This window comes from Cydia pomonella, chromosome 2 (genome assembly GCF_033807575.1).
Source record: "Cydia pomonella isolate Wapato2018A chromosome 2, ilCydPomo1, whole genome shotgun sequence".
Classification (NCBI taxonomy): Eukaryota; Metazoa; Arthropoda; class Insecta; order Lepidoptera; family Tortricidae; genus Cydia; species Cydia pomonella.
Window position 1 is genome coordinate 18,050,228 of NC_084704.1, and position 18,236 is coordinate 18,068,463.

At 37.7% G+C, this 18,236-nt stretch overlaps 1 protein-coding gene and 1 long non-coding RNA gene across 2 annotated transcripts in view; both read right to left on the minus strand.

Annotated features, from left to right (window-relative positions):
• The window catches only part of LOC133534558 (uncharacterized), a 74,259-nt gene that overhangs the window by 16,763 nt on the left and 39,260 nt on the right, over nucleotides 1–18,236 (minus strand). The window lies entirely within an intron of this gene.
• The window catches only part of LOC133534550 (DDB1- and CUL4-associated factor 8), a 36,635-nt gene that overhangs the window by 12,667 nt on the left and 5,732 nt on the right, over nucleotides 1–18,236 (minus strand). The window contains exons 4-8 of the mRNA XM_061873715.1: nucleotides 15,661–15,860; nucleotides 14,715–14,820; nucleotides 4,363–4,430; nucleotides 3,832–4,007; nucleotides 1,454–1,632 (exon numbers count right to left, since the gene is read on the minus strand). Of these exons, the coding sequence (XP_061729699.1) occupies nucleotides 1,454–1,632; nucleotides 3,832–4,007; nucleotides 4,363–4,430; nucleotides 14,715–14,820; nucleotides 15,661–15,860 (729 nt within the window). The remainder of the gene's footprint in view (nucleotides 1–1,453; nucleotides 1,633–3,831; nucleotides 4,008–4,362; nucleotides 4,431–14,714; nucleotides 14,821–15,660; nucleotides 15,861–18,236) is intronic.

Consider the following 18,236-nt stretch of genomic DNA (forward strand, 5'->3'; position numbering starts at 1 on the left):
TTAGGTATGCTTAATTATATTGGTGTTATTTTTTCCCCATCATGTAATAAATATTTATTGTAAAACAATTTGTAATTTTAATATACTTACAATAACATTCAAGGTTTAAAAAAAACTACTTTAACAAAACAATTTTTACTTTACTGACAAATAAATCATTAAATCTATCGATGGCAAGACATCGCCGCTGCTATACGCATCACTAACGCTCGCCATAAAGCCCCACGAGTGCGAGCGAGAGAGACCGATAAAAATGATTTATGGCCCGGATGCTCAGTTCGTATGGTCAAGTGTTGGCCGAGGGTCTCTATTGGTTCCCATAAATTTTTAGTTCCGATTTTCTCAGTCCATAACGTTTTCTACCATAATTTTTATTAGTCACATTGTTAATAGTCATAAAATTAAACGACATAAATTGTAGATCCGATTTTTGCAGATCATCATTATTGTTAGTCATAATATTTGTCGGTCATAATATTCAAAGCTCAGATTCTATATCATTACATAATGTAGAAGGTAATAAACTTGTTTATAATAATTGTCGTAAGGTCTATTTTCGCAAGGTATAATTATTTTCGCTCTGAGGGACACAAGGTAACTAACGAACCTACCTGGGGAAACATGATTTTTTGTTTGGCTTACTGACTTTACCTCTGTTTCCTATATTTCATGTAACTTATTAATCCATTTCGTGCCGCCAACGAGTCGACGGAGCCCCGCTTCGCGGGACTCCTATTTTCGCTCTGAGGGACACAAGGTAACTAACGAACCTACCTGGGGAAACATGATTTTTTGTTTGGCTTACTGACTTTACCTCCGTTTCCTATATTTCATGTAACTTATTAATACATTTCGTGCCGCCAACGAGTCGACGGAGCCCCGCTTCGCGGGACTCCTATTTTCGCTCTGAGGGACACAAGGTAACTAACGAACCTACCTGGGGAAACATGATTTTTTGTTTGGCTTACTAATTAAAACATGATTTTTTGTTTAGTAATTAAAACTATATGAATAATAACCATTAGTCCGTTAAAATGTATGCCTTAAAATATTTCTGAATAATAATGCATAGGCCTTAGAATGTTATACTAATCAATTTTATAACTTTTGCGATTATAGTATTTAATATTATAGAATGATAATGTTCGAACTATTAAACGTTATGCTTAGCAAAAATTATGACTATTGATCTTTATGTTCTTTAATTATATGGATATCAATTTCTGACTATCGAAATTCGGAACAATAAGAATATGGGAAAGAAAGGGATCCCGTTGGCCGAACGTTAATTAGAATTGAAAATACTAAAAATTAACCATTATAAATTTAACCGCAAACTGTAACCGTCCGTTACGGTTCAATTTGAAATGGTTAATTTTTAGTGTTTTCAATTCTAATTAACGTTCGGCCAACACTGGTATGGTCCTTAGTATAGAGAGAGAGCCCTACATACTTGTTGGCCTGCTCGGCGCGCACGTCGCACTGCAGCACGACGCCGTCCTCGCCGCCCGATACGACAAGGTGCGGCGCATGCGCGCTCACGTGCAGTTTGTGTGCGGCGCGAGAGTGCGATGCGAGCCGCCGCCTCGACACCGTGGCGCCGCCGCTCGGAGGGCATTGGAGAAGACGGACCTACGGCAAACAAATTACTAATGTGCCTAGTCTTTAAATATGTCGAAAACATTGTTGGGCTATTAATTAATTTTGTTTAAATTTACACATCCAGTTTTTAGCCCCTACAAGTGTTTCGGAGAGCCTATTAGGTCTCTATTTTCAAGCATTGAAAGTGCTCAATTGCTCATACCCGTTTGCATTGTCTACATGGCGCATAGTCGCTAAGAAGACATGAGCAAACCTGTGATAACTCGGCGCACATTCTAGGGATTTGATATCGATAAAAGAAACACCTTTTTAGAATTTAAGAAGCAATATACAGAGCGATTTTGTATATAGTACATTGTAGCAGAGGCCGGAAAACCACTCAAAGATGGACGATAGTGGAGACCCTCGAATAATACGAGTCCATCTTTAGCGTTTCCGGCAGAGGCATTACATATAGTGCTTTTCACGACTACTGCGAGGAAATAAGAAAAAAAATTGCATAACTATAAGTACTTTAATAGAAATAAATATTTATATTGGCGTGAGGACAATTTTTGAAAAAAAAGCGATGTATTTTTGCCAGGAACATTTATATTTTTACAAGCTTTTATTTAACTTGCCCTGTTAGTATGTATGGGACAAATATTGCAAGTTAAATTTGACCTACTTCCCTGTTTCCGATGAAGCTGAAAATTTGCATACATATGTAAGTCGGGTGACAATGCAATATTATGGTGCCATCAAGCTGATCTGATGATGGAGACAAGAGGTAGCCATAGGAACTCTGTGATAAAACAACGCAACCAGTGTTTGGGGTTTTTAGAATTGTCTCTATGAGTATTAGTTACCTGTGGAAAAAAAAGTACAGTCAGCGATAAAAGCTTGTACCAAAAATGAAATTTTTGCCAAAAACTTATCTTCACTAGAACTCATTTTTATAGCGACACGTGTTTCTTGTATTTTTAGTCAAACACAATTTATACTACCCAATTCAGTAAGTATTTTCCGAACCCACCTTTTTAAATCACTTTTAAGAGGCGTTTTTCTGTTGTTTGCTTCAAACCGACTCTAAACTTAGAAGCGTTTTTGCTGAAAACCACAAACGCCTTAAGCGTGAACGGAATGGTTTTGACGTTTCTTTTTTTAATACAAGTAATTGGTCCTATAAATAACCTAGTTTTATTTTTTAAGGAAAAATTTGCGACCTAATTACCTTTTACTCGCAACAATGACAGATAATGATAACAATGATCACCAATGACAGCTGATGATAACAATGAAACATTGTAGTAGTGGTGGTTCAGGTGCTACAGCTATTGCCTACTTTCCAGCTTGGTTTTAGACTATCACTTGTCACATTTCCGAACAATGGCGTGAAATATATATTTATTTTGTAGAACATTTAGATGTTCACAGTAACATTGATATATTTAATTGTCGATAAAATATTTTGCTACATCACTTTCGTATAAGTGCCTAAAGCTATATTTTACTCAGAATTAGCAGAGGGAAAGCGTAACCACGGCGGTCAACACCTTCGATTTAAGGACATGCTAAAGCGCCACCTAAAGGCGTGTGCGATCGATAATGCACGTGCTCCTCACGCTGCGAAACGGTCATCTTGGCGATCTACCATCTTCGAATCTACCAAGTCGTTTGAGGAAAACCGCCTCGCTACATTAGACGTAAAAGGCCAACTACGCAAGGATAGACCTAAGCCCTCCTATGTGTATAAATAAAACGCGGCCGGTCAACTATACTGTTGTGAATGTGAAAGGGTGTTTAAGAGCAAGTTTGGCCTGGCCAGCCACATAAGAGCTCATAAGAGGAAAAACCCTTGATTGCTGAGGTCGCCGTCATCGAAATCGATGTGGAGGACTATGTATATAAGTGCCCCAAGTTATCCCAGGTTTGGACGTGAGAAAAACTGTAAAATTGTTATTTTTGACTTTGTGATCAAATTTGAAGTGCCTTTGCCTTGGTAATCTTTATTAAGATTTGGAGGTTCAAATTCTAAAAAATTAAATGACGTGTCTTAATTATAAAATAACCGTTATTGTGGCAGTAAATTACACGATATTAGGGGCAAGATAAAACAGTCCAACCCAACAGTTATGAGTTTTTCGTAAAAGGACTATGAATTATTTGTCAGGAATAAAGGAAATGGCTCATGGCTTTTGAACCATTTCGAAAATGACATCGATTTTATAGTTGGTTACGGTTGCCGACCTGTCCATCCCTGGCGCAGGTGACGATGTTGAGCTGGCTCCTGGCGTTAAGGTGCAGGAACTTGCTCTGGAAGACATTGGACTTGTGGCCGGTTTTGATGGTCTGCAGCGCCACCTGCCGCGCCCAGTCCCACACCACCACGTTCGTGTCGTCGGACCCCGACGCTAGTAGTTGTCCTGTTTAATTTAACATGTGTTTTTATATCACATTTATTCAAATGACAGCTCGTTTTATCAATTTACCCTATTATTGGTATGGAATATATTTGTAATTTATGATATTAATTGTAAATACCGAATAGTCTATGCCTTTCATACGTCTAAGTCAAACAATAAACAGAAATATAGAGAACAATTTTTAGTTTCGTTTATAATCTTTTTTTTTTCTCCCAAGTGTGATGAAAACATTGTGTAAACACGAGTGGTATTAGAATTGTCAATCATAGAAACTCTCCACCCGTTGGGCACGGGTTTCTATTGTCTCTCATGAACAATTTTGGCCATATCTCCCTTATTGCACTACTATACTTACCTTCAGGGTGAAAATTGATAGAATTAACACAGCCCTTATGCTTGTTGAGGTGGTGCAGCTTCTGCAGCCTGTAATAATAATAGACCACTATTACACCAGTTTAGTCCCACACAGTGAGCTCAATAGAGGTAGAATGCAAGACAACACAGTGAGTCCTTGTAAGCTTAAGACGAAAGTTGATGACGGCCCCAAAACCGCATTTCCATACAAACATAGTTCCTATTTTCCTCTGTAGGTATATTTATACTATTGATAATATTTTGGGGGTGTAACTTATAGTGTTAATATTCAAAGAGGATAATGGTGGTCTCCTTTCCTCTTAAAGGGTCGGCAGCGCGCGTGTTCCACTGTTATAGAGTCAAACTTGTAGTTGGAAGTGCCCATAAGCTGCGGGGGCCGGGTTCCCTCTATATGACATACCTTTCTTTGTCCAAATCGCGTTTAGCAAAACAGACTTGTTATACTCGGTTTTCGATGTAGCAGAAACCTCGTATCGTCGCTATACTTACTCAAACTCATATCTGATGTACAGTCAGCATCAAATACTTTGTAGCCACCAAAGTAGCCAAATAGTTGGCCACTCTGACTGCTACAAAGTATTTGACGCTGACTGTACGTAACTAATATATAGATACGAGGTTAAGGGCCAGTTGCACCATGCCCATTTGATGTACTGATCATGTGTAAAAATGGCGCTAGCGAATGCTAACTGCATATTTGGGTTGCATCACGCTATGTGTCCGTTAAAAAGTTACGCTGCCCTTAACCGGTGGTAGACCAGTGGTTAACAGCAAAGTCGTTCGATAAATATGGCGGCACTTTTTGGAAATTGTCCGTATTTCACGAATTTATGTTTGATTATTAAATAATTTGAGTAAAAAAGTAATGTAAATTATTATAAATATATTTATAACAATAAAAAGGTGGAAATATCTAAACGCAAAAACGTGTGACAGTTCACATAATGGTTTTAAATGTCATTTTAGTTGCGAGACGACTTGTGTTTCATAAAATACATTAATTTGTACTGGATATTTAAAGAAAAGATGTGTTTTAAATTGAAATTGAGTGCAGAATGAGTTTAAGTTGAGGATAAGACCAGATTGCTGCTATTACAGGTTAACAAATACGTCCCATAAAGTGAAACTCGACGGCATGTAATGAACACTATTTATCGACACACTGGTCATTAAAATCAATTTAAAACGCTCTCTGTTTATTGGAATCAAGATAAGAATGTTATATCCCTTGGAAATACTGGTGGCCTAACCATGATATTCGAAAACAGCGAGATGACAACTAGAAACATATACAAAGTCGGCCTCTGAAAATCGTAACCCACAACAGAAGTGAACTATATTCATAACTATAAACGCACATAAAACAAGATGCTAAATATGAAATCAAGTATTATAGTGTGAAGAAAATGTATTGGACAATTCCAGACCAGTCGGCATAATAGGTTATATATAAGTGAGCAAAATGTGTAATGTAAAACTGATTATAATACTTCAATTCATACATACTTGCTTGTGTTTTATTTGCTTTTACAAAATATCTTGTTCATTAACCCTAGAAACAACAACTTTGCAAGTAATGAACTAAAAATAGTTTTACTTATGGTGCTATTTATATTTAAATTCATAACAGAAATTTTGAAAAACTTGTTATAATAAACCCAGTGATTATTAACTACTACAAGTGCCATTTGAATTTGAAAATTTGTGTTTCTTCTAAATGAAAAATACCTACAGCTGTACAGTCTTTTGCATGCTAAGATTTTCCAGTCAGTTACATAGTCATGATTGTATTATTTTATTTATTAGAATACTAAGTTACAATTAGATTTAACAATTCACAGGCTCCATAAATCTATATTTATTTTGTGTGTGGGCTTACCTGGGTATCTCTTATCTTCAATTATGACATTATACCTATTATAGAGTCCCGTACCCGTTATCGACATGGCATGGCAGGGCGTCCTTCAGAGGCATCCGTACACATTGAGGTCTGCTTGTGAATGTCAAGGTATCCCTCTGGCATTTACAGGTTTACCACAGTGTCTTAGACACGCCAAGGTGTTCTTAGCATTTGTTTGTCTGAGGGGTGCCTCAGCATGCCCTAGCATACTTACCTTGATACTAAGCCAAAGGATCTCTTACTGTGTCTAGGCAATAGTGGCCTCCGAGCCTAATAAAGTAATTCTTCTGGAAATATCGAATATACATGAGAACAACTGAGTAGTTTAATAGGTATAACCTGCGGTGGCAGCATGGTTCCATTTTTATCACTTGTCACTATGCCCGTCACTTTCGCGATTACATACTTGTTAGAATGTGACAGGCGGCATGGTGACAAATGATAAAGAGCTGACCATCTTAGTTGTTTCCTGTCCTACTGGACAACATTTATAAATATAACAGCCAATACCTAGGTTAGATAAAATAATATGGCTTGCCTTCTGTCACCTGAATATTACTTGTGTTCAACCAGTCATACAGTGAAGTTGCATATAAATAAATTACAATGTAAAAATTGTATATAACCCTAGCCATGTATTGGAAATAGCATACCAGTAAATTGGTAAAAAATATAATCCATAGGTCTTAAATAGCAATAGAGCATCAGGACATACTTTAGAGAATGTGTGAACCCATTATTTTTAAATCTAACTACACAATACCCTACCTACATATTAACCTACCCAGTCCCTATAAATCATCATTCAAAACCGAACATACCTAAATAGCTCTAAATTCAGTCATAAGAAACGGCCCTCAGTTTGATTTTATTTGTTTTCCCCATACCAGTTTTTCAACAGCCCATGCATGTTTCATAAATGATTTATATCATGATCACCCCAATAAAGAATAGTTGGAATAAACAAGTTATGTCTAAGTTACCAGTATGACAGAAAATATAATAAGTAGGCACTTAAATATAATTGTGAAATAATATATTATATGTCAATGAGTTGTTGATTTCTCTCCGGATAACCTTTTACCTCCATTAGTCACTACCTAAAAAGGATTTAGTGAGGTAGAAAATAAAGTAAGATAAGGTAACTAAAAGTATATTGTATTGTCAAAAATGAAATACAGATAATATTTATAATACTTTATTTTTCGCGACAAGTTTTTCCAGTTAATCTAGTGTATGATTCTTGGATTTCTTGAATCGATTCACTTGTGTGTAACTTTCATCTTGTATTTCATATCAAATGGTGTATATCAAACCTGAAAAGAAAGTAACATGAAATTATTATGCATAAAAATATATTGTGATCTGTTTCAACCAATGGCAAAACCATTGAAAAATGCTTAGGTCAAGCAGGTTTAAATTAAAGTACAAAAGTAACTTGAATATCTGCTACAACCAGAACTAACAGTTATGTATTATTGTGTCAACAATATATATATGTAATTGAAAATGTTACCCCAACTGTCGGTATTTGGGTTATAGTCGTAGGTAGCGTAGGTAATTCCTTGTGCTTAGGGCTCTGAAAGTAGTTAGGGATACGTATTAAACTAATAAGATAACTTACCGGGCAATGCAGCTCCTTCTTTGATACGGTTTTGCAGCTTGGAAAACACTTTGACACTGAACAATCGTAGTCAGCAGTTTCACTTTAATGTGCCATTAAGATACATTGTTTTTAATATAATCATAAATATATTCAAGATTGGCATGGCATAAATTGTGTAATATTTAGATTTAAAACCTGAAAAGAAATAGAAACTAGTTCGCGCCTTCAAAAGTATTCTCGTTGTTGAAAAATTTGACAACTTTGACATTTATTACTGGGTTGCTATATGAAAAAATAATTCTACCATAAAATTTTTGGTAGGAACGCGTTCATAGTATGGCCACACGATTAGCGACGACATTCTGTTATTTTATAGTTGGTGCAACGCATTTTATTTAGCAATCGTTAAGACCCCCACGTAAGCGTTAAAATTTAGCGAACTGTGCTTACGTTAGCAGGTGGTTTGGTGCAACTGGCCCTAAGTATAGCGATGATATTGACTAAAATCGAATATTAATTTGTGCTGCGAATCGTTCGCCGACAACGATTCGCAGTCGGGTTCTTTGTGAGAGTCAGAATGGCGGGTGTACTTAAATAAAAATAAAAAAAAGCTTACCATATTTTTGTAAAAAAATTGTACCTCACGGTGCTTAAAGTTAATACCAAAAAACAGTACACCCGCCATTCTGACAGTCAGAATGGCGGGTGTACTTTATTACGCTATGATTCTTAATTTTTGTACCTTCATATTCAATTATAATATAAGCCAATTTATTTGTGGTTTCAAAGTTTTACTCATTTTATATTTTGCTTGCTATTACACTTTTGAAGGCGCTATAATTTTTCACCTTATCGATTTCACTTATAAGAAAAAAGCGGCCAAGTGCGAGTCGGACTCGCCCATGAAGGGTTCCGTACCATTTATGACGTATTAAAAAAAACTACTTACTAGATCTCGTTCAAACCAATTTTCGGTGGAAGTTTGCATGGTAATGTATATCATATATTTTTTTTAGATTTTTCATTCTGTTATTTTAGAAGTTACAGGGGGGGGGGGGCACACATTTTTTCACTTTGGAAGTGTCTCTCGCGCAAACTATTCAGTTTAGAAAAAAATAATATTAGAAACCTAAATATCATTTTTGAAGACCTATCCATAGATACCCCACACGTATGGGTTTGATGAAAAAAGATTTTCTGAGTTTCAGTTCTAAGTATGGGGAACCCCCAAAATTTATTGTTTTTTTTTTTCTATTTTTATGTAAAAATCTTAATGCGGTTCATAGAATACATCTACTTACCAAGTTTGAACAGTATAGCTCTTATAGTTTCGGAAAAAAGTGGCTGTGACATAATCGGACAGACAGACGGACATGACGAATCTATAAGGGTTCCGTTTTTTGCCATTTGGCTACGGAACCCTAAAAACGCTACGGTACAATTATATTTATTACGCCAGGAATTAGTACCTTTTATGTTTAATCTGATCAGTTCAAATAACTCAGAAAATAATGTCTTAAAAAGGGCCAGGCGCGATGTCAAAGAATTCCTTCTAAGAAAAGCGGCCAAGTGCGAGTCGGACTCGCGCATGAAGGGTTCCGTACCATTTAAGACGTATTAAAAAAAAATCTACTTGCTAGATCTTGTTCAACATTTTACCACTTTGGACACACATTTTACCACTTTGGAACTGTCTCTCGCGCAAACTATTCAGTTTAGAAAAAAATGATGTTAGGAACCTAAATATCATTTTTGAAGACCTATCCATAGATACCCCACACGTATGGGTTTGATGAAAAAAAATTTTTTTTAATTTATTGACGTATTAAAAAAAAACTATTCACTAGATCTCGTTCAAACCAATTTTCGGTGGAAGTTTGCATGGTAATGTATATCATATATTTTTTTTAGATTTTTCATTCTGTTATTTTAGAAGTTACAGGGGGGGGACACACATTTTTTCACTTTGGAAGTGTCTCTCGCGCAAACTATTCAGTTTAGAAAAAAATTATATTAGAAACCTAAATATCATTTTTGAAGACCTATCCATAGATACCCCACACGTATGGGTTTGATGAAAATTTTTTTTTTTTTAAATTTTTATGACGTATTTAAAAAAAACTACTTACTAGATCTCGTTCGAACCAATTTTTGGTGGAAGTTTGCATGGCAATGTATATCATATATTTTTTTTAGATTTTTCATTCTGTTATTTTAGAAGTTACAGGGGGGGGGACACACATTTTTTCACTTTGGAAGTGTCTCTCGCGCAAACTATTCAGTTTAGAAAAAAATGATATTAGAAACCTAAACATCATTTTTGAAGACCTATCCATAGATACCCCACACGTATGGGTTTGATGAAAAAAAAAATTTTTTTAAATTTTTATGACGTATTAAAAAAAAACTACTTACTAGATCTCGTTCGAACCAATTTTCGGTGGAAGTTTGCATGGCAATGTATATCATATATTTTTTTTAGATTTTTCATTCTGTTATTTTAGAAGTTACGGGGGGGGGACACACTTTTTACCACTTTGGAAGTGTCTCTCGCGCAAACTTTTCAGTTTAGAAAAAAATGATATTAGAAACCTCAATATCATTTTTAAAGACCTATCCATAGATACCCCACACGTATGAGTTTGATGAAAAAAGATTTTTTGAGTTTCAGTTCTAAGTATGGGGAACCCCCAAAATTTATTGTTTTTTTTCTATTTTTGTGTGAACATCATAATGCGGTTCATAGAATACATCTACTTACCAAGTTTGAACAGTATAGCTTTTATAGTTTCGGAAAAAAGTGGCTGTGACAGAATCGGACAGACAGACGGACATGACGAATCTATAAGGGTTCCGTTTTTTGCCATTTGGCTACGGAACCCTAAAAACCATGGTCTTAAGTCCATGTACTGAAATGTTCGTTTTTCATCGATTGTCGGTGATCAATGCAATAAAACCCGCAAATTATGCGTGTTTGTCGGTTTATTTTTGTGATGATATCGATGTCGATGATGTCCTTTTTTTGTAAAAGAAAAATACAAAGTACCATACCATATATTTCTACTATGACTACGACTAGTGGCTCCGTGAGGACCGTGAGCTGTACACCTCGCGATAAGATTGATAAGGTTAAAACATGTAGAAACAACAAAAAATAATTACTACGTTGAGCCATTTTCACAGTGTACTTACAATTGTCTTAAGTGCCATAGACCGTAATGGCACTTAAGTCCTTTATGCCAATTTTTCTACAAAAATTATATGTACAAAATTTCACGAGATTCATCATTTCAGTACAGAAAAACATTCGGACATACGAAAGCAAATTGCCCGAGTCAAAACATGGACCTTCGCTAACGCTTCGGTCAGTTAAAATATGTACATACGTTTTAGAAAGCAATATTTAAGACCATTGTGAGTACTCTGTGAAAATGGCTCAACGAAGTAAGTATTTTTTGGTGTTTTTACATGTTTTAACCTTATCAATCTTATCGCGAGGTGTACAACTCACGAAGCCACTAGTCGTAGTCATAGTAAAAATATATGGTATGGTACTTTGTATTTTTTTTTTTATAAAAAAAAGGACGACTTTAACCAAATGTCACTTTTTAAATGTAAATGCTTGATTTGGTGAAGAAAATATAAAAATCACTATATGTATGCCTTTCACATTTGAAGAGTTCCGTCGATTCCTCATGGATCCCATCATCAGAGCTGAGGTTTGACAAAAACGGGACCACTCTGTATATAAATAGATTCAATCAAAAAAATAATTTTCGAAATCGGTCCAGAATAGACGGACATTATGAAGTAACAAACATTTAAAAAAAAACCCGAATTGATTAACTCCTCCTTTTGAAATCTTGAAGTCGGTTAAAAATAGTAGGTATTGATTATAAAGATTGGATGGCAAAGTAATTTGATGTCGATTCTGAGGGTTTTCTTCTTGTTCGTTCCTTGAAATGATTTTTAAGTGAAGTGAAAATGTGGAACGATATTCGACTAAACGTTACTTAAACGAAAAGATTACTCTGCCAAATGAAATTCTTCCAATAATATTTCTGCTAATTTACACAGAAGTGAACTGAACGGTATGTGAACCAAGAGTCCGCGTAACGTTAGTCGACCAACAGTTACATCTACAAATAAATCACTCTGTGAAACGATGTTCGGCGAAACTTCTCTGGTCAATCAATCAATCATCTGCTAAATGAGAGTCGGAGAATCATTACGTACCCAAGAGGGTTAATTAAAAAATGATTAGAATCGCAAATTGACAAAATCTCTTAGAGCATATAGTTTGTTTTTTTTTTTATTTTAAGGTGTCATTATGTGGTATCTCTAGGGCTTGCAATCCGGATATTCAGATATCGGTTTTATCCGGATATCCGTCTAATTTACTATCCGGATATTTATTAAGTTCATATCCGGATAAAACGAATATTTCGAATACCACTTTATGTGACAAAACATTTTTAAAGAAAACAATTCGAAAAACGCTAGAAGTTGTGATTGTGGCACTCAATACAATTAGCGAGATTAAAGCGCTCGCTAGACGATCGCTGACAAGTCTCAGACCGTCTGACCTTGGTCTGTGGGACGTCGTGAGTTGTCTGGCTAGACGGCTGGCAGACCACAGTGTGTTCAGAACTCGCGGAGGGACAACACGTATTGCAAGTGCACAAAATGGCCTCTCATCATCATCATCATCATATCAGCCTTTTATCACCCACTGCTGAGCATAGGCCTCTCTTCTAGTACGCCACTTATGCCGGTCCCGAGCCAATCTCATCCAGAAGTGACCCGCAGTCTTCCGAATGTCGTCCACCCAACGAGCCAACGGACGCCAGGCACTCCTTTCGTCTGTAAGCGGCCACCATTCCGTTAGCATTTTGGCCCACCTGCCATCACTCTGCCTGGCAACATGTCCCGCCCAGCTCCATTTTAATTTGGTAATGACGTGTCCGACGTCTTGCACCTTGGTGCGACGTCGGATCTCGACATTCCTCACTCGGTCTTGAAGTTTGATGCCGAGCATGGCGCGCTCCATGGCTCTCTGTGCCACTCGAATTTTATGCACAGTCTCCTTAGTGAGCGTCCATGTCTCGGCACCGTAGGTCATGGTGGGCAGGACACATTGGTTAAAGAGGCGAGTTTTCAGGCATTGTGGAATGTTAACGGGTTTGAGGATGTCCGCTAGTTTATTGAATGCCGCCCAACCCAGCTGGATCCTCCTGGAGATCTCCTTCCGTTGGTGTGTTTTGTCAAAAGATAGAATATGTCCAAGATACACGTATTGCTCGACCACCTCCAGTACTTCGTTCCCAACCATAATAGTTGGAATCGATTCACTAGAGATGTTCGTCATAACTTTAGTCTTGGACATATTCATCTTAAGACCAATCTTCAAAGAAGCATGGTAAAGGCTTTCAACCATGACTTGAAGCTCTTCCAGGGTCTCGGCGAACAATACAATGTCATCGGCAAATCTGAGATGCGACAAGAAGACACCATGGATATTGATACCAGTTCTGTCCCATGCAAGCGTTTTTATCACGTCTTCTAGTACCGCCGTAAAAAGCTTGGGTGAAATGGTATCCCCTTGACGCACTCCTCTTTTGATGGATATTGGGTTGCTGAGTTTGTGAAGCCGGACTTGCATTGTTGCCGAGCTATATAGCTCCCGGAGCACATCCACGTAGCGTAAATGGCCTCTAGCCTATAGAAATTAAAAAATTCGGCGTGATATTGGCACCTGCAATTGACATATGAAAAAAAAATGTGGATGAAACGCTGACTTAACTAGGCTAAAAATCTTTTTCTCCTATTTAATTTTATTTATTTAAAACTCAAAAATAATGTACACATGGCGGACTGAATGCCTTAGCATTTTTTACCAGTCAACCATGGGGCTAAATAGAGACATGTAAAAATGGCACAAGGAAAATGAAAGAAGATATTTATTAGAACTATTGAAAAAACATTTAAGAATAAAATACAACCGGATGACGGTTTTTAAAATTTAAAACAGCATCTAATCTATCATCTAACAAAATATCAGCCGGAAGGCGATGACTGACGAAATATGCTCCTGGCCCGCAGTCTATTACGGATTGCTGAATTTAAGAATCTGGCTGACGTTGAAAACATTGAAACAATAGTTTCAGAAGACAGGCGAAACAGTTTTAAATAAGACATGCTGACAGGCATACTTTCGCATTTGTTTTTTAAGTAAATGAGATGTACTGAAGAAAAAGTGACCAAGCCCTCCAATGGCCGAGGCCGGAATCAAACCGGCGTCTTAAGCTTAAGCGGCTAACGTCCTGACTCGTCGAAATTCTCTAGCATGAAGCTGAATAGAAAAGTTCATGGAAATAAGGTGAAACACAAAAGAAAATATTTTAAAAATCCTTTTTTTTTTGTCCTTACATTTTTTAACCGAAACTTTTTTCGCGTAATAACAATTCTGAAAATTTATTTTCGATTGACCAATTTTATGTACAAATTACATGTACTAAAAATAATTCGGAATATCGACTTTATGCACAAAATAATATTCTGATTAATGAAAATCTGCGTAAGCCAACTACGCTAAACTTGACTATGCCATAACAGTTTATGCACAAGGTTAGTTATGAAAAATTATTCCAAAACAAGGGAACCGCAGGGCAGGGGATAGTTATTATCATCATTGGGATATAGGCCTGTTTAAAGCTAGAGAGAATAGGCTCTTACTGAACCCCATCTTAGGCTCTGTGTTCACTTTCCATCAGGTGTGACTAGGGCCAATCGCAGATCAGTTTATACATATAAAAAAACTTCATACCTATAAACGGCGTGCAGCGAGCCATAGAACCTCCTTTCGAACATCACATCCTCCTTTGTCGTCTTTCCGCTGGGCAATGTTAGGCCCATCTCCCGATTCAGAATCTCTAAAAAAAGATTTTGTTTAAGTTTAGGGCCTTACCATTCAAAATATACCGAAAGTTCCAAAATGCCATTAAGATGACTAGAGTACCTATCTATAAATGATTTATTTATCTATCTACCTATTTTACATACATGTGAAAGTACCTCATATTGGTGGACTGACAAAAATAACCTGCGGTGGCAGCATGGTTCCATTTTTATCACTTGTCACTATGCCCGTCACTTTCACGCTTACATAGTACTTAGAACGTGACAGGCACGGTGACAAGTGATAAAGAGCCGACCATCTTAGCACTACTGAACTAAGTAAATAGTTCATGTCAGCTTTCTACAACTAAGTTTCATATAATTTGCGGAACAAGGTTATTAAAATATTATTATGTATTATTTGACGGATGCAAATAGAAATAGTACAAATGACAGAAGAGTCTTGAGTTTGAAGTATAGGACAAGTTGTTGCTGGCAACTGCAGTAACCACCGATAAACTTAATTATCAAGATTTTGATGATTTTCAAACACAGACGAAGTCATACCTATATGTGACCACGGCCGACAAACGTTCCACTTTGTTGCTAACTATAAGGACGCCTTTTCAGGGTATTCGTATATAGATACAAGCAAATTTCATAATTATGGCAAGTGACAACGTGGGATGTTTTGCCAGCCGCAGTCACATACTGTGACTACATTAGGCAACTCTCATCTCACCGATATGCATTTCTTTTCTTTTTTTGGAACAAACAAGAATTTATTCAACATTGTGACATATTTAGTAAATTAATTTAACTCCCATGTAGCAGGATTACTATGTTCAAATGAAGTAATAGCTCCACTTTCTTACCTTTTAATATAAAATAACTATGTTTTGGCCTAGTCTTGGACATGACACTGTCCATTTTTGCCTTATCCTCTTGGTCAATGTCAGACCTTTGCCACAGGTTGCCATCATCACTGTCCGAGTCTGAGTTGATCAGTTGATTTAGCTCACTGGACTGCCCATAACTTGAATCATTGGAAGAACTGTGGTTGCTGTTGCTGGAACTGTTGACACACTTAATATGTATTTGTGAGGACTGTCACATCACCTTATTATAGATGCCATCAGATATCCTTGACAATAGAGGCATGTCCAGATATACAAATATCTGCACCTTAGTTGCTCCAATGTATCTAATAGTGACTGTACAAACAGCTAATGAAGGTGATGGTATGAGATACAAGAAATAGTAAAATCATAGAATAACATAGAAAATGGTGCCAGTTTAGCAAAACTGAAATCAATTTTTTAGAGAAAGACTTTTCTATGACTAAATACAGCAGTCAATACTGAAATATGTATGTATATGCACGCATCTAGCCCACATGTAATGTGTATTAAGGTGTATAATAAACTTCCCGAGAGCTTTAGAGACAAAAAGGAGGACAACCTATTTATCAAAAAAGCGGCCAAGTGCGAGTCGGACTCGCCCATGAAGGGTTCCGTACCATTTAAGACGTATTAAAAAAACTACTTACTAGATCTCGTTCAAACCAATGTTCGGTGGAAGTTTGCATGGAAATGTACATCACATATTTTTTTTTAGTTTTATCAATTATCATTCTCTTATTTTAGTAGTTACAGGTAGGGGACACACACATTTTATCACTTAAGAAGTGTCTATCGCGCAAACTATTCAGTTTAGAAAAAAATTATATTAGAAACCTCAATAACATTATTGAAGACCTATCCATAGATATGGGTTTGATGAAAAATATATAATCCACACGTATTGGTTTGATGAAAAAAATTAGTTTCAGTTCTAAGTATGTGGAACCCCCAAAATTATTATTTTGGCGGTTCCCCATACTATGGGTATTGTGAAGACATAGGTATCAACACCCAGGTTGAGGTTATTTATGCAATATGTATAATCACAAGACTCTGGAATTAGTTTTCTTTAATCATACCAAGCAGGGGCGGCCTTTGGGGGTGGCGAACGGGGCAACCGCCCGGGGCCTCGCGCTTGAGGGGGCCTCGCGCTTGCGGGGGTCCTCGCGCAACAGGCTGAGTAGTTTATTTACGTGAAACACGAGTAGAGTCAAAGACGGTGCAAAAGTAAGATGAACTCTTAAACGTCTGTAAAAAGATCTAAGAGGAGTAAATTAAAAAAAAAAACAGTTGTAAAAAAAGTGTCATGGCACGACCGCTTACTATATTTATGCAATCATTTTTAATGAGGTTAAATTTTTGTTTTGCTGCGCCGCCGTATGCAATTTGGAATATCTGATTAATCTGATATAAAACTGGCATGCCAAAATCGGACAGCGAGAGAGTGATTCTAGCCCTCGCGAACCCACCACCATAGTGCGAGGCCCTAGGCAGAGCTACAACTAACTAACTGCTTTGGCTCAGCGATCCAAAAAGAATCTTGGCCTCCGAAACGAGAGAACGCCACCTGTCCCGATCCAGCGCGGTTTCCTGCCATGAATTGGCATTCAGCCGCCGCAGGTCCGCCTCCACGACATCACACCAGCGGTACCTGGGGCGCCCGATCGGACGACGGCCGATTGGTCGCCCCAAGTACGCTTCCTTGACTACGCGATCCTTCCCCATTCTGAGTAGGTGACCAAGCCAGCGAAGTCTGTGGGATTTAGTTACGCCTATGATATTGGGCTCAGCCACCAACTCTTCGATCTCGGCGTTTTTCCGGATCCTCCAGGAGCCGTCGTCACTTCGGACAGGTCCCAGGATCTTCCTGAGCACTTTTCTTTCCGCTATCAGGAGCTGACTTTCCTCTTTTTGAGTTAGTGTCCAGGCCTCACAGCCGTACATGAGAATAGGCCGAATGACGGTTTTATAGATTCTTAGTTTTGTACTCTTACTGAGAAGCCTGGACACCAACACTTTATGGAGGGCTGCACTACATCGGAGTGCGTTTTGAATACGCAGTGCAATCTCCTCCTCCCGGGTGTTTGTATCGGTGACTGTACATCCGAGGTAGCGGAACTTGTCAACACCCTGATAGACGGAACCCTCCACATGAAGGCTGTCACGGCGAACTCGCGTGTTTTTGTACCGTTTCATGTGAAGGTATACGGTTTTTGCTTGATTGATCCTGAGACCTATCTTGGTTGCTTCCTGCTCGAGGACCTTTACCGCCTCAACCACCTCTTCACGGCGTTCCCCTAACAAAGCAAGGTCATCCGCATACCCAATCACCTTGTGCCTCCCACCCAACTCTACTCCTATGTCAAGGGTTATCACCTTGCGGACGACATGCTCTAGAGCCAGGTTGAAGAGTACAGGCGACAAGGCATCACCCTGCTTTAGGCCGGTTATTACCGCGAATTCGTCCGTCAGTTCTCCCCCAACTCTGACTCTCATCCTGCTCTTCTTGGTTGCCGTGGCGATTAAGGAAACTAGTTTTTTTGGGATGC